At 45.6% G+C, this 22,484-nt stretch overlaps 1 protein-coding gene across 4 annotated transcripts in view; it reads right to left on the bottom strand.

Annotated features, from left to right (window-relative positions):
* Nucleotides 1-22,484, bottom strand: part of LOC140411248 (phosphofurin acidic cluster sorting protein 1-like) — a 911,105-nt gene that overhangs the window by 107,739 nt on the left and 780,882 nt on the right. For all 4 annotated transcript variants that reach the window (XM_072500372.1, XM_072500373.1, XM_072500371.1 and 1 more), the window contains 2 exons: nt 14,504-14,546; nt 7,857-7,899 (listed from right to left, as the gene is read on the bottom strand). In XM_072500372.1, coding sequence (XP_072356473.1) covers nt 7,857-7,899; nt 14,504-14,546 — 86 coding nt within the window. The remainder of the gene's footprint in view (nt 1-7,856; nt 7,900-14,503; nt 14,547-22,484) is intronic.

The raw sequence follows: 22,484 nt of genomic DNA on the forward strand, positions 1-22,484 counted from the left end.
GACTGTACCCCCCATTTAATGCCCTCCCACATCCCCATGTACACTCTCCCCTATCACTGACTCTACTCACCATTAACTCCCCTCCCACATCCCCATGTACACTCTCCCCTATCACTGACTCTACACACACATTCACTCCCCTCCCACACCCCCATGTACACTCTCCCCTATCACTGACTCCACCCACCCATTCACTCCCCTCCCACACCCCCATGTACACTCTCCCCTATCACTGACTCTACCCCCCATTCACTCCACTCCCACATCCCCATGTACACTCTCCCCTATCACTGACTATACCCCCCATTCACTCCCGTCCCACCCCCCCATGTACACTCTCCCCTATCACTGACTCTACCCCCCCATTCACACCCCTCCCACACCCCCATGTACACTCTCCCCTATCACTGACTCTACCCCCCATTCACTCCCCTCCCTCACCCCCATGTACACTCTCCCCTGTCACTGACTCTACCCCCATTCACTCCCCTCCTACACCCCCATGTACACTCTCCCCTATCACTGACTCTACCCCCCATTCACTCCCCTCCCACACCCCGATGTACACTCTCCCCTATCACTGACTCTACCCCCCATTCACTCCCCTCCCACACCCCCATGTACACTCTCCCCTATCACTGACTATACCCCCTTCACTCCCGTCCCACACCCCCATGTACACTCTCCCCTATCACTGACTCTACCCCCATTCACTCCCCTCCCACACCCCCATGTACAGTCTCCCCTATCACTGACTCTACCCCCCATTCACTCCCCTCCCCAGCCCCATGTACACTCTCCCCTATCACTGACTCTACCCCCCATTCACTCCCCTCCCACACCCCCATGTACACTCTTCCCTATCACTGGCTCTACCCCCCCATTCACTCCCCTCCCACACCCCCATGTACACTCTCCCCTATCACTGACTCTACCCCCCATTCACTGCCCTCCCACACCCCCATGCACACTCTCCCCTATCACTGACTCTACCCCCCATTCACTCCCCCCCCCCCCACACCCCCATGTACACTCTCCCCGATCAGTGACTCTACCCCCCCATTCACTCCCCTCCCACACCCCCATGTACACTCTCCCCTATCACTGACTCTACCCCCCATTCACTCCCCTCCCACACCCCCATGTACACTCTCCCCTATCACTGACTCTTCCCCCCATTCACTCCCCTCCCACACCCCCATGTACACTCTCCCCTATCACTGACTCTACCCCCATTCACTCCCCTCCCACACCCATGTACACTCTCCCCTATCACTGACTCTACCCCCCCATTCACTCCCCTCCCACACCCCCATGTACACTCTCCCCTATCACTGACTCTACCCCCCATTCACTCCCCTCCCACATCCCCATGTACACTTCCCCCTATCACTGACTCTACACCCCATTCACTCCCCTCCCACATCCCCATGTACACTCTCCCCTATCACTGACTCTACCCCATATTCACTCCACCCCCACAACCCCATGTACACTCTCCCCTATCACTGACTCTACCCCCCATTCACTCCCCTCCCACACCCCCATGTACACTCTCCCCTATCACTGACTCTACCCTCCACTCACTCCCCTCCCACACCCCCATGTACACTCTCCCCTATCACTGACTATACCCCCCTTTCACTCCCCTCCCACACCCCCATGTACACTCTCCCCTATCACTGACTCTACCCCCCCATTCACTCCCCTCCACATCCCCATGTACACTCTCCCCTATCACTGACTCTACCCCCCCATTCACTCCCCTCCCACACCCCCATGTACACTCTCCCCTATCACTGACTCTACCCCCCCCATTTAATCCCCTCCCCAGCCCCATGCACACTCTCCCCTATCACTGACTCTACCCCCCATTTAATCCCCTCCCACATCCCCATGTACACTCTCCCCTATCACTGACTCTACTCACCATTAACTCCCCTCCCACATCCCCATGTACACTCTCCCCTATCACTGACTCTACACACACATTCACTCCCCTCCCACGCCCCCATGTACACTCTCCCCTATCACTGACTCTACCCCCCATTCACTCCCCTCCCACACCCCCATGTACACTCTCCCCTATCACTGACTCTACCCCCCATTCACTCCCCTCCCACACCCCCATATACACTCTCCCCCATCACTGACTCTACCCACCCATTCACTCCCCTCCCACACCCCCATGTACACTCTCCCCTATCACTGACTCTACCCCCCATTCACTCCCCTCCCACACCCCCATGTACACTCTCCCCTATCACTGACTCTACCCCCCATTCACTCCCCTCCCACACCCCCATGTACACTCTCCCCTATCACTGACTATACCCCCCATTCACTCCCCTCCCACATCCCCATGTACACTTCCCCCTATCACTGACTCTACACCCCATTCACTCCCCTCCCACATCCCCATGTACACTCTCCCCTATCACTGACTCTACCCCATATTCACTCCACCCCCACAACCCCATGTACACTCTCCCCTATCACTGACTCTACCCTCCACTCACTCCCCTCCCACACCCCCATGTACACTCTCCCCTATCACTGACTATACCCCCCTTTCACTCCCCTCCCACACCCCCATGTACACTCTCCCCTATCACTGACTCTACCCCCCCATTCACTCCCCTCCACATCCCCATGTACACTCTCCCCTATCACTGACTCTACCCCCCCATTCACTCCCCTCCCACACCCCCATGTACACTCTCCCCTATCACTGACTCTACCCCCCATTCACTCCCCCGCCCACACCCCCATGTACACTCTCCCCTATCACTGACTCTACCCCCCATTCACTCCCCTCCCACACCCCCATGTACACTCTCCCCTATCACTGGCTCTACCCCCCCATTCACTCCCCTCCCACACCCCCATGTACACTCTCCCCTATCACTGACTCTTCCCCCCATTCACTCCCCTCCCACACCCCCATGTACACTCTCCCCTATCACTGACTCTACCCCCATTCACTCCCCTCCCACACCCCCATGTACACTCTCCCCTATCACTGACTCTACCCCCCCATTCACTCCCCTCCCACACCCCCATGTACACTCTCCCCTATCACTGACTCTACCCCCCATTCACTCCCCTCCCACACCCCCATGTACACTCTCCCCTATCACTGACTATACCCCCCATTCACTCCCCTCCCACATCCCAATGTACACTTCCCCCTATCACTGACTCTACACCCCATTCACTCCCCTCCCACATCCCCATGCACACTCTCCCCTATCACTGACTCTACCCCCCATTTAATCCCCTCCCACATCCCCATGTACACTCTCCCCTATCACTGACTCTACTCACCATTAACTCCCCTCCCACATCCCCATGTACACTCTCCCCTATCACTGACTCTACACACACATTCACTCCCCTCCCACGCCCCCATGTACACTCTCCCCTATCACTGACTCTACCCCCCATTCACTCCCCTCCCACACCCCCATGTACACTCTCCCCTATCACTGACTCTACCCCCCATTCACTCCCCTCCCACACCCCCATATACACTCTCCCCCATCACTGACTCTACCCACCCATTCACTCCCCTCCCACACCCCCATGTACACTCTCCCCTATCACTGACTCTACCCCCCATTCACTCCCCTCCCACACCCCCATGTACACTCTCCCCTATCACTGACTCTACCCCCCATTCACTCCCCTCCCACACCCCCATGTACACTCTCCCCTATCACTGACTATACCCCCCATTCACTCCCCTCCCACATCCCCATGTACACTTCCCCCTATCACTGACTCTACACCCCATTCACTCCCCTCCCACATCCCCATGTACACTCTCCCCTATCACTGACTCTACCCCATATTCACTCCACCCCCACAACCCCATGTACACTCTCCCCTATCACTGACTCTACCCTCCACTCACTCCCCTCCCACACCCCCATGTACACTCTCCCCTATCACTGACTATACCCCCCTTTCACTCCCCTCCCACACCCCCATGTACACTCTCCCCTATCACTGACTCTATCCCCCCCATTCACTCCCCTCCACATCCCCATGTACACTCTCCCCTATCACTGACTCTACCCCCCCATTCACTCCCCTCCCACACCCCCATGTACACTCTCCCCTATCACTGACTCTACCCCCCATTCACTCCCCTCCCACACCCCCATGTACACTCTCCCCTATCACTGACTCTACCCCCCATTCACTCCCCTCCCACACCCCCATGTACACTCTCCCCTATCACTGGCTCTACCCCTCCATTCACTCCCCTCCCACACCCCCATGTACACTCTCCCCTATCACTGACTCTACCCCCCATTCACTGCCCTCCCACACCCCCATGCACACTCTCCCCTATCACTGACTCTACCCCCCATTCACTCCCCCCCCACACCCCCATGTACACTCTCCCCTATCAGTGACTCTACCCCCCATTCACTCCCATCCCACACCCCCATGTACACTCTTCCCTATCACTGACTCTACCCCCCATTCACTCCCCTCCCACACCCCCATGTACACTCTCCCCTATCACTGACTCTTCCCCCCCCATTCACTCCCCTCCCACACCCCCATGTACACTCTCCCCTATCACTGACTCTACCCCCATTCACTCCCCTCCCACACCCCCATGTACACTCTCCCCTATCACTGACTCTACCCCCCCATTCACTCCCCTCCCACACCCCCATGTACACTCTCCCCTATCACTGACTCTACCCCCCATTCACTCCCCTCCCACACCCCCATGTACACTCTCCCTTATCACTGACTGTACCCCCCATTTAATCCCCTCCCACATCCCCATGTACACTCTCCCCTATCACTGACTCTACTCACCATTAACTCCCCTCCCACATCCCCATGTACACTCTCCCCTATCACTGACTCTACACACACATTTACTCCCCTCCCACACCCCCATGTACACTCTCCCCTATCACTGACTCTACCACCCATTCACTCCCCTCCCACACCCCCATATACACTCTCCCCCATCACTGACTCTACCCACCCATTCACTCCCCTCCCATACCCCCATGTACACTCTCCCCTATCACTGACTCTACCCACCCATTTAATCCACTCCCACACCCCCATTTACACTCTCCCCTATCACTGACTCTACCCCCCATTCACTCCCCTCCCACACCCCCATGTACACTTTCCCCTTTCACTGACTCTACCCCCCCATTCACTCCCCTCCCACACCCCCATGTACACTCTCCCCTATCACTGACTCTACCCCCCCCCATTTAATCCCCTCCCCAGCCCCATGCACACTCTCCCCTATCACTGACTCTACCCCCCCCATTTAATCCCCTCCCCAGCCCCATGCACACTCTCCCCTATCACTGACTCTACCCCCCATTCACTCCCCTCCCACACCCCCATGTACACTCTCCCTTATCACTGACTGTACCCCCCATTTAATCCCCTCCCACATCCCCATGTACACTCTCCCCTATCACTGACTCTACTCACGATTAACTCCCCTCCCACATCCCCATGTACACTCTCCCCTATCACTGACTCTACACACACATTTACTCCCCTCCCACACCCCCATGTACACTCTCCCCTATCACTGACTCTACCACCCATTCACTCCCCTCCCACACCCCCATATACACTCTCCCCCATCACTGACTCTACCCACCCATTCACTCCCCTCCCATACCCCCATGTACACTCTCCCCTTTCACTGACTATACCCCCCCATTCACTCCCCTCCCACATCCCCATGTACACTTCCCCCTATCACTGACTCTACACCCCATTCACTCCCCTCCCACATCCCCATGTACACTCTCCCCTATCACTGACTCTACCCCATATTCACTCCCCTCCCACACCCCCATGTACACTCTCCCCTATCACTGACTCTACCCCCCCATACACTCCCCTCCCACACCCCCATGTACACTCTCCCCTATCACTGACTCTACCCACCCATTTAATCCCCTCCCACACCCCCATTTACACTCTCCCCGACCACTGACTCTACCCCCCATTCACTCCCCTCCCACACCCCCATGTACACTCTCCCCTTTCACTGACTATACCCCCCATTCACTCCTCTCCCACATCCCCATGTACACTTCCCCCTATCACTGACTCTACACCCCATTCACTCCCCTCCCACATCCCCATGTACACTCTCCCCTATCACTGACTCTACCCCATATTCACTCTACCCCCACAACCCCATGTACACTCTCCCCTATCACTGACTCTACCCTCCACTCACTCCCCTCCCACACCCCCATGTACACTCTCCCCTATCACTGACTATACCCCCCTTTCACTCCCCTCCCACACCCCCATGTACACTCTCCCCTATCACTGACTCGACCCCCCCATTCACTCCCCTCCACATCCCCATGTACACTCTCCCCTATCACTGACTCTACCCCCCCATTCACTCCCCTCCCACACCCCCATGTACACTCTCCCCTATCACTGACTCTACCCCCCCCCCATTTAATCCCCTCCCCAGCCCCATGCACACTCTCCCCTATCACTGACTCTACCCCCCATTCACTCCCCTCCCACACCCCCATGTACACTCTCCCTTATCACTGACTGTACCCCCCCATTTAATGCCCTCCCACAGCCCCATGTACACTCTCCCCTATCACTGACTCTACTCACCATTAACTCCCCTCCCACATCCCCATGTACACTCTCCCCTATCACTGACTCTACACACACATTCACTCCCCTCCCACACCCCCATGTACACTCTCCCCTATCACTGACTCTACCCCCCATTCACTCCCCTCCCACACCCCCATGTACACTCTCCCCTATTACTGACTCTACCCCCCATTCACTCCCCTCCCACACCCCCATATACACTCTCCCCCATCACTGACTCTACCCACCCATTCACTCCCCTCCCACACCCCATGTACACTCTCCCCTATCACTGACTCTACCCCCCATTCACTCCCCTCCCACACCCCCGTGTACACTCTCCCCTATCACTGACTCTACCCACCCATTTAATCCCCTCCCACACCCCCATTTGCACTCTCCCCTATCACTGACTCTACCCTCCATTCACTCCCCTCCCACACCCCCATGTACACTCTCCCCTTTCACTGACTATACCCCCCATTCACTCCTCTCCCACATCCCCATGTACACTTCCCCCTATCACTGACTCTACACCCCATTCACTCCCCTCCCACATCCCCATGTACACTCTCCCCTATCACTGACTCTACCCCCCATTCACTCCCCTCACACACTCCCATGTGCACTCTCCCCTATCACTGACTCTACCCCCCATTCACTCCCCTCCCACACTCCCATGTACACTCTCCCCTATCACTGACTCTACCCCCCATTCACTCCCCTCCCACCCCCCCATGTACACTCTCCCCTATCACTGACTCTACCCCCCATTCACTCCCCTCCCACACCCCCATGTACACTCTCCCCTATCACTGACTCCACCCCCCCATTCACTCCCCTCCCACACCCCCATGTACACTCTCCCCTATCACTGACTACCCCCCATTCACTCCCCTCCCACACCACCATGTACACTCTCCGCTATCACTGACTACCCCCCATTCACTCCCCTCCCACACCCCCATGTACACTCTCACCTATCACTGACTCTACCCCCCATTCACTCCCCTCCCACACCCCCATGTACACGCTCCCCTTTCACTGACTGGGAAACAGCACAGAACTGGAATTGAATGTTTAATCTTTTGGTGTGTACATTGGGTCCCACAACCTGAGGTACATTCACCCAGTGATCCCGAGGGGCGCTTCTGTTTAAAGCAGAGGATGTGGGCGCAGGGACCGTGTGATCTGGATGTGAAAGTGTCACTGACCTGACATTGAGAGGCACTGCTCCACGATCCCCACTTTGACCACCTGGTAAAATGAGAGAATAACCCGCTGAGTTTGTCGTAAGCACATCAGTCACAGTTTCGGACGATCAACCTGCTTTATAACATCGATCAGTTTAATATGACCAATCTGGTTTTATATTCATACAGGGGATGTGGGTGTCGCTGGTCAGACCAGCATTTATTGCCCATCCCTAGTTGCCCTTCAGAAGGTGGTGGTGAGCTGCCTTCTTGAACCGCTGCAGTCCCTGAGGTGTAGGTACACCCACTGTGCTGTTATGGAGTTCCAGGATCTTGACCCAGCGACAGTGAAGAAACGAGAATGGGCAGCACGGTAGCACAGTGGTTAGCACTGTTGCTTCACAGCGCCAGGGTCCCAGGTTCGATTCCCGACCTCGGGTCACTCTCTGCGTGGAGTCTGCACGTTCTCCCCGTGTCTGCGTGGGTTTCCTCCGGGTGCTCCGGTTTCCTCCCACAAGTCCCGAAAGACGTGCTGTTCGGTGAATTGGACATTCTGAATTCTCCCTCTGTGACCCGAACAGGTGCCGGAATGTGGCGACTAGGGGCTTTTCACAGTAACTTCATTGCAATGTTAATGTAAGACTACTTGTGACAATAGTAAAGATTATTATTATTATATATTTCCTAGTCAGGATGCTGAGTGACTTGGAGGGGACGCTCTAGGTCGTGGTGAGAATTCCCAGCTCTGACCTGCTCCGATCGCCACAGTATTTATATAATATAATAATAATCTTTATTGTCACAAGTCGGCTTACATTAATACTGCAATGAAGTTACTGTGAAAAGCCCCTGGTTAGTTGACCAATCATCAGACCATGCTACCCCTACACCATGAGCTTATTATTTTCCACAAAACCTTTGATGTGGCACCTTATCAAATGCCTTCTGGAAACCTCAGTACATTCAGCAGTTCCCCTTTATCCACGGCAAGCATTGCGTTGGTCAAGGAGACACAGCCTGAGTGAGTGAGACACAGACAGAGTGAGAATTTGGTAATTTGGTGCAGTGAGGTAATTCGGTGAAGAGTGGGAGAAGGTGCTTTTTCCCGACTGTTTTGTTCTCTCTCTTTCTTCGGGCCTAATTTTGGGAGCCGTTCGGAGGAGGAGGAGCAGTCTCTGCGAGTATAAAAACCTAACGGAAACTTCCTGTTTTCCAGTTTTCCCTATCACTGACGTGACGTCAGAGGGAAGCTGTGATCTGATTGGTTGATAGCAAATCTGCCCCAAATTTAAAAAAAAAAAACCACAGCTAAACTAGTAAACTTAAATTAAACTAATTAATTAATTAGTGATGGCTGCTCAGGTGATGTGCTTGAGCTGCTTGATGTGGGAGCTGGCAGATCCCATTGCGAGCTGCAGCGACCACATCTGCAGTAAGTGTTGGCTGCTCGAAGAGCTCCGGCTCAGAGTTGATGAGCTGGAGTCTGAGCTTCAAACACTGAGGCACATCCGGGAGGGGGAGACTTACCTGGACACTGTGTTTCAGGAGGCAGTCACACCTGTCAGAGTAAGTAGTTTAAATCCTGCCAGTGGCCAGGGACAACAGGGTGTGACTGCAAGTCAGGCAGGTAAAGGGAACCAGCAGTCAGGAACTCAGGAGCCTCAGCCCTTGACCCTGTCCAACAGGTATGAGGCACTTGCTCCCTGTGTGGATGGCGAACAGGGCTGCAGGAAGGATGAGTCAGCTGACTAAGGCACCATGGTTCAGCAGGTCATTCAAGGGGAGGGAGTAAATAGGCAAGTTGTAGTTGTAGGGGATTCTATTATCAGGGGGATAGATAGTATCCTTTGTGAGCAGGATAAAGAGTCCCGCATGGTATGTTGCCTGCCTGGTGCTAGGGTGCAGGACATCTCTGACCGGCTTGAAAGGATACTGGAGAGGGAGGGGGAGGATCCAGTTGTTGTGGTCCATGTCGGTACCAACAACATAGGCAAGTCTAGAAAAGAGGACCTGTTTAGAGATTATAAAGAGCTAGGATTCAAATGAAAAAACAGGTCCTCAAGGGTCATAATCTCCGGATTACTGCCCGAGCCACGTGCAAATTGGCATAGGGAGGCAAGAATAAGGGAAGTTAACACGTGGCTGAAAGAGTGGTGTGGGAAAGAGGGGTTCCTTTTCATGGGACACTGGCATCAGTTTTGGGACAGGGGGGACCTATACTGTTGGGATGGTCTCCACCTGAACCGAGCTGGGACCAGTATTCTGGCGAAAAGAGTAAATAGGGTGGTCAATAGGACTTTAAACTAGAGATTGGGGGGGAAGGGAAAGTCAGGGAACCAAGAGGTGAAGTAATCAGTGGGAAGCGTAGCTGCTTAGCGATACAAAAAAGCCAGAACTCAGGAGAGGTTAGGATAGTCCCCATCCCACAAAATATGAGAGTGTATGGAAAGGCTCAGTAAACCAAGGTCCACCACACTAAGAAAACAAAAAGGGACGGTCAATAGAGAATTAAAGGTGCTATATTTAAATGCACGCAGTGTACGGAACAAGGTAGATGAGCTTGTGGCCCAGATTGTGACTGGCAGGTATGATGTGGTAGGCATCACAGAGACGTGGTTGCAGGGGGTTCAGGACTGGCATTTAAAGATCCAGGGATTCACAACCTATCGAAAAGACAGAGAGGTGGGCAGAGGGGGCGGGGTTGCCTTGTTAATTAGGAATGAAATTAAATCAATAGCACTAAACAACATAGGGTCAGATGATGTGGAGTCTGTGTGGGTAGAGTTGAGGAATCACAAAGGCAAAAAAAACATAATGGGAGTTATGTACAGGCCTCCTAACAGTGGTCAGGACCAGGAGCACAAAATGCACCACGAAATAGAAAGTGCATGTCAGAAAGGCAAGGTCACAGTGATCATGGGGGACTTCAATATGCAGGTGGACTGGGTAAATAATGCTGCCAGTGGACCCAAGGAAAGGGAATTCATTGAATGTTTACAGGAGGGCTTTTTGGAACAGCTTGTGATGGAGTCCACGAGGGAACAGGCCATTCTGGACTTAGTGTTATGTAATGAGCCAGACTTGATTAAAGGTCTTAAAGTAAGGGAACACTTAGGAGGCAGTGATCATAATATGGTAGAATTCAATCTCCAATTTGAAAGAAAGAAGGTAGAATCAGATGTAAAGGTGTTGCAGTTAAATAAAGGTAACTACAGGGGCATGAGGGAGGAACTGACGAAAATCGACTGGGAGCAGAGCCTAGTGGGAAAGACAGTAGAACAGCAATGGCAGGAGTTTCTGGGAGTAATTGAGGACACAGTACAGAGGTTCATCCCAAAGAAAAGAAAGGTTGTCAGAGGGGGGATTAGGCAGCCATGGCTGACAAAGGAAGTTCGGGAATGCATCAAAGCAAAAGAGAAAGCCTATAATGTGGCAAAGAGTAGTGGGAAGTCAGAAGATTGGGAAGGCTACAAAAACAAACAGAGGATAACAAAGAGAGAAATAAGGAAAGAGAGGATCAATTATGAAGGTAGGCTAGCCAGTAACACGAGGAATGATAGTAAAAGTTTCTTTAAATACATTAAAAACAAACGGGAGGCAAAAGTAGACATTGGGCCGCTCCAAAATGACGCTGGTAATCTAGTGATGGGAGACAAGGAAATAGCTGAGGAACTAAATAAGTACTTTGCGTCAGTCTTTACAGTAGAAGACATGAGTAATATCCCAACAATTCAGGAGCGTCATGGGGCAGAGTTGAATATGGTAGCCATCACAAAGGAGAAAGTGCTAGAGAAACTAAGAGGTCTAAAAATTGATAAATCTCCGGGCCCAGATGGGCTACATACTAGAGTTCTAAAGGAGATAGCTGAAGAAATAGTGGAAGCGTTAGTTATGATCTTTCAAAAGTCACTGGAGTCAGGGAAAGTCCCAGAGGATTGGAAAATCGCTGTTGTAACCCCCCTGTTCAAGAAGGGAACAAGGAAAAAGATGGAAAATTATAGGCCAATTAGCCTAACCTCGGTTGTTGGCAAGATTCTAGAATCCATTGTTAAGGATGAGATTTCTAAATTCTTGGAAGTGCAGAGTCGGATTAGGACAAGTCAGCATGGATTTAGTAAGGGGAGGTCGTGCCTGACAAACCTGTTAGAGTTCTTTGAAGAGGTAACAAATAGGTTAGACCAAGGAGAGCCAATGGATGTTATCTATCTTGACTTCCAAAAGGCCTTTGATAAGGTGCCTCACGGGAGACTGCTGAGTAAAATAAGGGCCCATAGTATTCGAGGCAAGGTACTAACATGGATTGACGATTGGCTGTCAGGCAGAAGGCAGAGAGTTGGGATAAAAGGTTCTTTTTCGGAATGGCAACCGGTGACGAGTGGTGTCCCGCAGGGTTCAGTGTTGGGGCCACAGCTGTTCTCTTTATATATTAACGATCTAGATGACGGGACTGGGGGCATTCTGGCTAAGTTTGCCGATGATACAAAGATAGGTGGAGGAGCAGGTAGCATGGAGGAGGTGGGGAGGTTGCAGAAAGATTTAGACAGTTTAGGAGAGTGGTCCAAGAAATGGCTGATGAAATTCAACGTGGGCAAGTGCGAGGTCTTGCATTTTGGAAAAAAGACTAGAGGCATGGACTATTTTCTAAACGGTGACAACATTCATAATGCTGAAGTGCAAAGGGACTTGGGAGTCCTAGTCCAGGATTCGCTAAAGGTAAACTTGCAGGTTGAGTCCGTAATTAAGAAAGCAAATGCAATGTTGTCATTTATCTCAAGAGGCTTGGAATATAAAAGCAGGGATGTACTTCTGAAGCTTTATAAAGCATTAGTTAGGCCCCATTTAGAATACTGTGAGCAATTTTGGGCCCCACACCTCAGGAAGCACATACTGGCACTGGAGCGGGTCCAGCGGAGATTCACACGGATGATCCCAGGAATGGTAGGCCTAACATACGATGAACGTCTGAGGATCCTGGGATTATATTCATTGGAGTTTAGGAGGTTGAGGGGAGATCTAATAGAAACTTACAAGATAATGAATGGCTTAAATAGGGTGGATGTAGGGAAGTTGTTTCGATTAGCAGGGGAGACTAGGACCCGGGGGCACAGCCTTAGAATAAAAGGGAGTCACTTTAGAACAGAGATGAGGAGAAATTTCTTCAGCCAGAGAGTGGTGGGTCTGTGGAATTCATTGCCACAGAGGGCGGTGGAGGCCGGGACGTTGGGTGTCTTTAAGACAGAAGTTGATAAATTCTTGATTTCTCGAGGAATTAAGGGCTATGGAGAGAGCGGGTAAATGGAGTTGAAATCAGCCGTGATTTAATGGTGGAGTGGACTCGATGGGCCGAACGGCCTTACTTCCGCTCCTATGTCTTATGGTCTTATGGACTCCTTCAAAGAATTCTAATAAATTGGGTGATTTCCCTTTAACAAAACCATGTTGACTCTGCTTTATTGCCATGAATGTTTCCAGTGCCATAACATCTTTAATAATGGCTTCTGATATTTTCCCTATGATGATGTTCGGCTAACTGGCCTCCTTCCCGCTTTCTGTCTCCCTTCCTTTCTGAATAAAGGAGTCACATTTGCTATTTTCCAATCTAATGGAACCTTCCCTGAATTTAGGGAATTTGGGAAAATTGATACATCCTGGGTACTGCAGTTTAACAATCTGAGGAATTTCTTTCCTCTGAGGGTCATTAGTATATGGAATTCCCTTCCACAGAAGGCAGTGGAGGCTGGGTCATTGAATTTATGCAAGGCTGGGTTCGATGGACTTTTAATAGAGGAAGGCGGAGTTGAGACTACAATCAGGTCAGCCATGATTTTATAGAATGGCTGCACAGGTCCAAAGGGTCGAATGGCCTACTCCTGCTCCTGAATCACATTTTACTTTGTTCCTATACCTATATATGCGTGTGGCGAGCAGAGATCTCTCAACATTCTCAAGTTAGGTGGATTGGCCATGCTAAATTGTCCCTTAATGTCCAAAAGGTCAGGTGGGGTTACTGGGTCACGGGGATAGGGTGTGGGCGTGTGCCTAGATACGGTGTTCTTTCAGAGGGTGGGTGCGGACTTGATGGGCCAAATGGCCTTCTACTGCACTGTAGAGATTGTATGATTCTAGGGATTCATGGTGATGTAGATGTGATTCACTAGAATGGTACCGGGGCTGATATGGAGAGATTGGGGAAACTGAAAGAGAAGGTTGAGAAGAGATTTGATAGAGTTGTTCAAAATCCTGAAGCATTTCAATAGGAGAAACTGTTCCCAGTGACTGGGAGGGCAGTCGCGATAAGACATCGGAGACAAGATGAGGAATTCACTACGGAATAGGGCAGTGGAAGAGGATTCGATAGGAGCTTTCAAAGGAGAGTTGGTGAAAAATAAAGGCTGCCGGGCTCTGGGGAAAGGGCAAGGGGTATCCCTTCCAAAGAGCCGATACCAGCGGCCAAATGGCCTCTTTCTGACCTGTAACATTTTGCCTTCTATTTCCCATTTGACATCACTCCAAACTCTGGGTCCAAGAGCTCTCTCCGTTTTAGCCCCATTTCAGGTTTAGTGAACACAGACTAGGCTGACACTTCAACAATGCTGAGGGATTTGGAAAATACAAAAAGTAGTAAATTAAAAAACCCAAAGAGTAATAAGTGAGCTGGAGGTACTTACACCAACGAAGGGGATGAACTTCTGGCAGGAATCCTCATCAGGGCTGAGGTGAGAGAAGACGAGCAGTATTATTCACAGTTGCAATGGCAGTCAGGCTAGACAACACACACATCTCGAGCTCTGCCAATTCAATCCTCCATATCACAGTCCAATCTCCATGGCTAAACCAATTGTGCACATGGAATGAAGAGATCCAGGCCTTCTGTGATAGTCCAAAATCGCAGCCCACCCCCCTCCAAATAATCTGCAATAAAAACCCTTCTGTATTCACAAATCAAACACTTTGAAATGATCTCAAATCAAACACCAGGATATAATCTCAAATCAGACACCTCAAAATAATCTCAAATCAGACACCTCAAAATAATCTCAAATCAGACGAATCAAAATAATCTCAAATCAAACATCTCAAAATAATCTCCAAATCAAACACCTCAAAATAATCTCAAATCAAACATCTCAAAATAATCTCCAAATCAAACTCCTCAAAATAATCTCAAATCAAACATCTCAAAATAATCTCAAATCAAACACCGCAAAATAATCTCAAATCAAACACCGCAAAATAATCTCAAATCAAACACCGCAAAATAATCTCAAATCAAACACCGCAAAATAATCTCAAATCAAACACCTCAAAATAATCTCAAATCAAACACCCTGAAATAATTTAAATCAAACACACTGAAATAATAGAAACATAGAAAATAGGAGCAGGAGGATGCACTTCGGGACTTCGAGCCTGCTACATCATTCATTATGATCATGGCTGATCATCCAACTCAATAGCCTGATCCCGCTTTCCCCCATATCCTTTGATCCTCTTCGCCCTAAGTGCTACATCTAACTGCTTCATGAAAACATACATTTTTGGCCTCAACTACTTCCTGTGGTAACGAATTCCACAGGCCGACCACTCTCTGGGTGAAGAGATGTCTCCTTATCTCTGTCCTAAATGGTCTCCCCCGTATCCTCAGACTGTGACCCCTGGTTCTGGACACACCCACCATCGGGAACATCCTTGCTGCATCTACCCTGTCCAGTCCTGTTGGAATTTTATACGTTTCTATGAGATCCCCCCTCATTCTTCTCAACTCCAGCAAATACAATCCTAACCGACTCATATGACAGTCCCGCCATCCCTGGAATCAGTCTGGTAAACCTTCACTGCACTCCCTCGAGAGCAAGAATATCCTTCCTCAGATAAGGGGGTCGATTCTCCACGGTGCGGACCAAGTGCCCGCGCTATCGTGAACGCCGCCGTGAAGGCCCGGGCACGACCTATTCTGGCCCCCACTGGGGTGGACGGCGCCGGCGGGAACCTGTCGCGTCGTAGCGACTGCTCGGCCCATCCGGGCCAGAGAATCGCCGCTCGCCGGTTCTCCGAGCGGCCCGGTGCGAAGCGTGGTTTCCGGGGGGTGGGAGAATCGCGTGCGGGGGTCGGGGCGGCATGGAGCGATTTGCACGGCGACACAGCGATTCTCCCTCCCGGCATGGGGGGGGGGGGGGGGGGGGAGAATCACGCCCAAGGAGATCGAAACTACACACAATATTCCAGGTGTGGCCTCACCAAGGCCCTGTATAATTGCAGCAACGCATCCCTGCCCCTCAAATCAAAGACCCTGAACTAATCTCAAATCAAATAATCTGAAATCAAACACCTCAAAATATTCTGAAATCAATCACATGAAATAATCTCAAATTATGTACCCTGAGATAATCTCAAATGAAACACCCTGGAATAATCTCAAATCAAACACAATTAAATAATCTCAAATCAAACACAATAAAATACTCACAAATCAGACCTCTGAAATAATCTCAAATCAACACAATGAAATACTCTCAAATCAAACACAATAAAATACTCTCAAATCAAACACAATAAAATACTCTCAAATCAAACCTCTCAAATAATCTCAAATCAACACAATGAAATAATCTCAAATCTAACACAATGAAATAATCTCAAATCTAACAAAGTGAAATAATCTCAAATCAAACACAATAAAATACTCTCAAATTTAATACAATGAAATAATCTCAAATCAAACACAATGAAATAATCTCAAATCTAACACAATGAAATAATCTCAAACCTAACACAATGAAATAATCTCAAATCTAACACAATGAAATACTCAAATCAAACACAATAAAATACTCTCAAATCTAAGACAATGAAATAATCGCAAATCAACACAATGAAATAATCGCAAACCAAACACAATAAAATACTCTCAAATCAAACCTCTGAAATAATCTCAAATCTAACACACTGAAATAATCGCAAATCAAACACAATAAAATACTCTCAAATCAAACACAATAAAATACTCTCAAATCAAACACAATAAAATACTCTCAAATCAAACACAATAAAATACTCTCAAATCAAACACAATGAAATAATCGCAAATCAAACACAATAAAATACTCTCAAATCAAACCTCTGAAATAATCTCAAATCTAACACTGAAATAATCGCAAATCAAACACAATAAAATACTCTCAAATCAAACACAATAAAATACTCTCAAATCAAACACAATAAAATACTCTCAAATCTAACACAATTAAATAATCGCAAATCAACACAATGAAATAATCTCAAATCAACACAATGAAATAATCTCATCTAACACAATGAAATAATCTCAAATATAACAGTGAAATAATCTCAAATCAAACGCAATTAAATAATCTCAAATCAAACGCAATAAATAATTTCAAATCAAACACAATAAAATACACTCAAATCTTACACAATGAAATAATCTCAAATCTAATACAATGAAATAATCGCAAATCAACACAATGAAATAATCTCAAATCAACACAATGAAATAATCTCAAATCAAACACAATAAAATACTCTCAAATCTAAGACAATAAAATACTCTCAAATCTAACACAATGAAATAATCTCAAATCTAATACAATGAAATAATCGCAAATCAACACAATGAAATAATCTCAAATCAAACACAATAAAATACTCGCAAATCTAACACAATAAAATACTCTCAAATCTAACACAATGAAATAATCGCAAATCAACACAATGAAATAATCGCAAATTAACACAATAAAATACTCTCAAATCTAACACAATGAAATAATCTCAAATCAAACACAATAAAATACTCTCAAATCTAACACAATGAAATAATCTCAAATCTAACACAATGAAATAATCTCAAATCTAACGCAATGAAATACTCTCAAATCTAACACAATGGAATAATCTCAAATCAAACACAATAAAATAATCTCAAATCTAACACAATGAAATAATCTCAAATCTAACGCAATAAAATAATCTCAAATCATACACAATGAAATAATCGCAAACCAAACACAATAAAATACTCTCAAATCAAACCTCTGAAATAATCTCAAATCTAACACACTGAAATAATCGCAAATCTAACACAATAAAATACTCTCAAATCAAACACAATAAAATACTCTCAAATCAAACACAATAAAATACTCTCAAATCAAACACAATAAAATACTCTCAAATCAAACACAATAAAATACTCTCAAATCTAACACAATAAAATACTCTCAAATCAAACGTCTCAAATAATCTCAAATCAACACAATGAAATAATCTCAAATCTAACACAATGAAATAATCTCAAATCTAACACAATGAAATAATCTCAAATATAACAGTGAAATAATCTCAAATCAAACGCAATTAAATAATCTCAAATCAAACGCAATAAATAATTTCAAATCAAACACAATAAAATACACTCAAATCTAACACAATGAAATAATCTCAAATCTAATACAATGAAATAATCGCAAATCAACACAATTAAATAATCTCAAATCAAACACAATAAAATACTCTCAAATCTAACACAATAAAATACTCTCAAATCTAACACAATAAAATACTTTCAAATCTAACACAATGAAATAATCGCAAATCAACACAATGAAATAATCTCAAATCAACACAATGAAATAATCTCAAATCTAACACAATGAAATAATCTCAAATATAACACAGTGAAATAATCTCAAATCAAACGCAATTAAATAATCTCAAATCAAACGCAATAAATAATTTCAAATCAAACACAATGAAATACTCTCAAATCTAACACAATGAAATAATCTCAAATCAAACACAATAAAATACTCTCAAATCTAACACAATGAAATAATCTCAAATCTAACACAATGAAATAATCTCAAATCTAACGCAATGAAATACTCTCAAATCTAACACAATGAAATAATCTCAAATCTAACATAATGAAATAATCTCAAATCTAACGCAATGAAATAATCTCAAATCCAACACAATGAAATAATCGCAAATCAAACACAATAAAATACTCTCAAATCAAACCTCTGAAATAATCTCAAATCTAACACAATGAAATAATCGCAAATCGAACACAATAAAATACTCTCAAATCAAACACAATAATATACTCTCAAATCTAACACAATAAAATACTCTCAAATCAAACCTCTCAAATAATCTCAAATCAACACAATAATATACTCTCAAATCTAACACAATTAAATAATCTCAAATCAAACACAATAAAATACTCTCAAATCTAACACAATAAAATACTCTCAAATCTAACACAATAAAATACTTTCAAATCTAACACAATGAAATAATCGCAAATCAACACAATGAAATAATCTCAAATCAACACAATGAAATAATCTCAAATCTAACACAATGAAATAATCTCAAATATAACACAGTGAAATAATCTCAAATCAAACGCAATTAAATAATCTCAAATCAAACGCAATAAATAATTTCAAATCAAACACAATGAAATACTCTCAAATCTAACACAATGAAATAATCTCAAATCAAACACAATAAAATACTCTCAAATCTAACACAATGAAATAATCTCAAATCTAACACAATGAAATAATCTCAAATCTAACGCAATGAAATACTCTCAAATCTAACACAATGAAATACTCTCAAATCAAACACAATAAAATACTCTCAAATCGAACACAATAAAATACTCTCAAATCAAACACAATAATATACTCTCAAATCTAACACAATAAAATACTCTCAAATCAAACCTCTCAAATAATCTCAAATCAACACAATGAAATAATCTCAAATCTAACACAGAAATAATCTCAAATCTAACACAATGAAATAATCTCAAATCTAACACAGTGAAATTATCTCAAATCAAACGCAATTAAATAATCTCAAATCAAACGCACTAAATAATTTCAAATCAAACACAATAAAATACTCTCAAATCTAACACAATAAAATACTCTCAAATCAAACCTCTCAAATAATCTCAAATCAACACAATGAAATAATCTCAAATCTAACACAGAAATAATCTCAAATCTAACACAATGAAATAATCTCAAATCTAACACATTGAAATAATCTCAAATCAAACGCAATTAAATAATCTCAAATCAAACGCACTAAATAATTTCAAATCAAACACAATAAAATACTTTCAAATCTAAAACAATGAAATAATCTCAAATCTAATACAATGAAATAATCGCAAATCAACACAATGAAATAATCTCAAATCAAACACAATAAAATACTCTCAAATCAAACACAATAAAATATTCTCAAATCTAACACAATGAAATAATCGCAAATCAACACAATGAAATAATCGCAAATCAAACACAATAAAATACTCTCAATTTTAACACAATAAAAGACTCTCAAATCTAACACAATGAAATAATCGCAAATCAACACAACAAAATAATCTCAAATTAACACAATGAAATAATCTCAAATCAAACACAATAAAATACTCTCAAATCTAACACAATGAAATAATCGCAAATCAATACAATGAAATAATCGCAAATCAACACAATGAAATAATCTCAAATCTAACACAATTAAATAATCTCAAATCTAACACAATTAAATAATCTCAAATCTAACACAATTAAATAATCTCAAATCTAACGCAATGAAATAATCTCAAATCAAACAACTCTGAGCTGTGGATCACATCTGGGAAGTGCCCTAAATAGTGAGCATTCCTCCAGTGAGTCACTCTGGCTGCTCCCTCCCCGTTATTCAACTTTCAGAGGTTTCCAGCACTGAAGAACAGTTTGGTGCACACAGTGTCTTTCTTCCCAATTAAATGTCTTCAAATACTCAACAAAATGTACAACATTGTAAACTTTTTTATGACAGTCATAAAGGTTCAGGACAGGTGACAAACACAACAGGGTATCTCCAATGGACACACTCGGAGTATAGGTGACAATTTGAGGAGGGCCTGATTTATTAACTTTAGCCTAATAATCTGTGACGTCAACATTAGAAACTGAATAGAATTCCCCCACTGGGCTGCCCTCCTCGCATGTGTGATCACGGAGAACACATCCTATCCTCACTCCACAACACACTCTCATTACAGTGGCTTAGTAAAGTGTTGGAAACTGAAATGAAATAAGGGAAAGGGAGTTTAATATGTGTCATGATATGCAAACATGCAACCAATGAACACTCAGAATAGGACACAGCCAGTGGGCGGTCAGGCCAATCAGAGGTGGCATCACCACAAGAGGGCATGACATAAACACTGTAAAAGAGATGAGGCACTCACACCCTGCCTCTTTCCACAGACAGACATCTAGAGAGTTAAACAGGGTTGATCAGCAGCATCACACCCCAGCACGTGGCTTAGAGCAAGCTGGTACAGTCAGACTGAGTTACTACAGTTAGATTAGCAGAGAGTCGAACTCATTTGAGAACTGTGTTAATAGTTCAATCAACACGTTGAACTCATTTCAGAGTCTGGAGCATCCTTTAGTTAAGACTGCATCAAGTAGCAGCCTGTGTTATCCGAAGCAGCATAACACAACAATATGTTTCGGGGATTTCAAGAGAGCTAATACGCCAGATAGAGAGAAACTATTTCCCAGAGGTAGAGGGTGAGTTGATTTAGTGTAAAAATGAGAACCAGAGATTTCAGGTGTGCAATGAGGAAACAATCGCACACACAAAGTGATAGAAGACTGGAACTCTCTTCTACATCAGCAATTGTTGCTGGATTATTTGTTAACTCTGAATCTGGGACTGATAGATTTCCGTAAACCACAAGTACTAAAGGATATGGGGCAAAGTCAGGACATGGAGTTGGGTTGTAGAAAAGCTGTGATCTCACTGAATGTCAGAAGAGATTTGAAGGACTGAATGACCTATTCCTGATGCTGTGTGTCTGTTCCAATCCCACCACTCTGGACCTTCCTACATTGTCTAATCTCTTCCTTTCCAAATGACTGGAGCTGGGTCCAAGCTCCTGAGTAATGCTCAATATTGCGTTGGCCACACACCTCCTAGGGCTGACGAGTCGAAAACTGGAAAGTACACACACACAAACTCTGCTAAAGCCGTGACAAACTTTACACAGAGAAAACCACAGCACAGAGGCAGAGACAGATTAACTGTTCAAAGTCAGGTAATCGAGATGAGGAAGACAAGTGGGAGAACAAGAGATCATGTCTGACGCAGACAAGACGGGTTTGGAACACGCAGGCAGATACCTGATATAAAAATCAAAATACAGGCTCCTTTTCCTTGGTGCATAAGAAAATTAAAAACAAAGTGTAAAAATTACCTGAAAATATAAATGATAAAAAGACTGAAGGTGCAAAAATGAAAGACAATTTGCAGTGCATTAGAAGTCAGTTATTGTGAAAATAACAATAATACACTTAATTCAGCTGGTCCAGCTCCAATCCACCAGCTTTAACCTCTCTGCTTTTCAGATTCTATCCAATCATTGTGGCAGCTCATTTTACTCAGAGTCATTCCCTTTGGTCCATGGTTCAGTGCCTGTTTACCGAGGGAGTGAGGAGGTCACTGAATTTGGCTTGATCAGCATTAGGTGGGACATGAGAGTGGATCATGAAACAGTGTTTGCTATGACCTTGAGAGGAATTCACTGAAATCACCACA

Source organism: Scyliorhinus torazame, chromosome 4 (assembly GCF_047496885.1).
Source record: "Scyliorhinus torazame isolate Kashiwa2021f chromosome 4, sScyTor2.1, whole genome shotgun sequence".
Classification (NCBI taxonomy): Eukaryota; Metazoa; Chordata; class Chondrichthyes; order Carcharhiniformes; family Scyliorhinidae; genus Scyliorhinus; species Scyliorhinus torazame.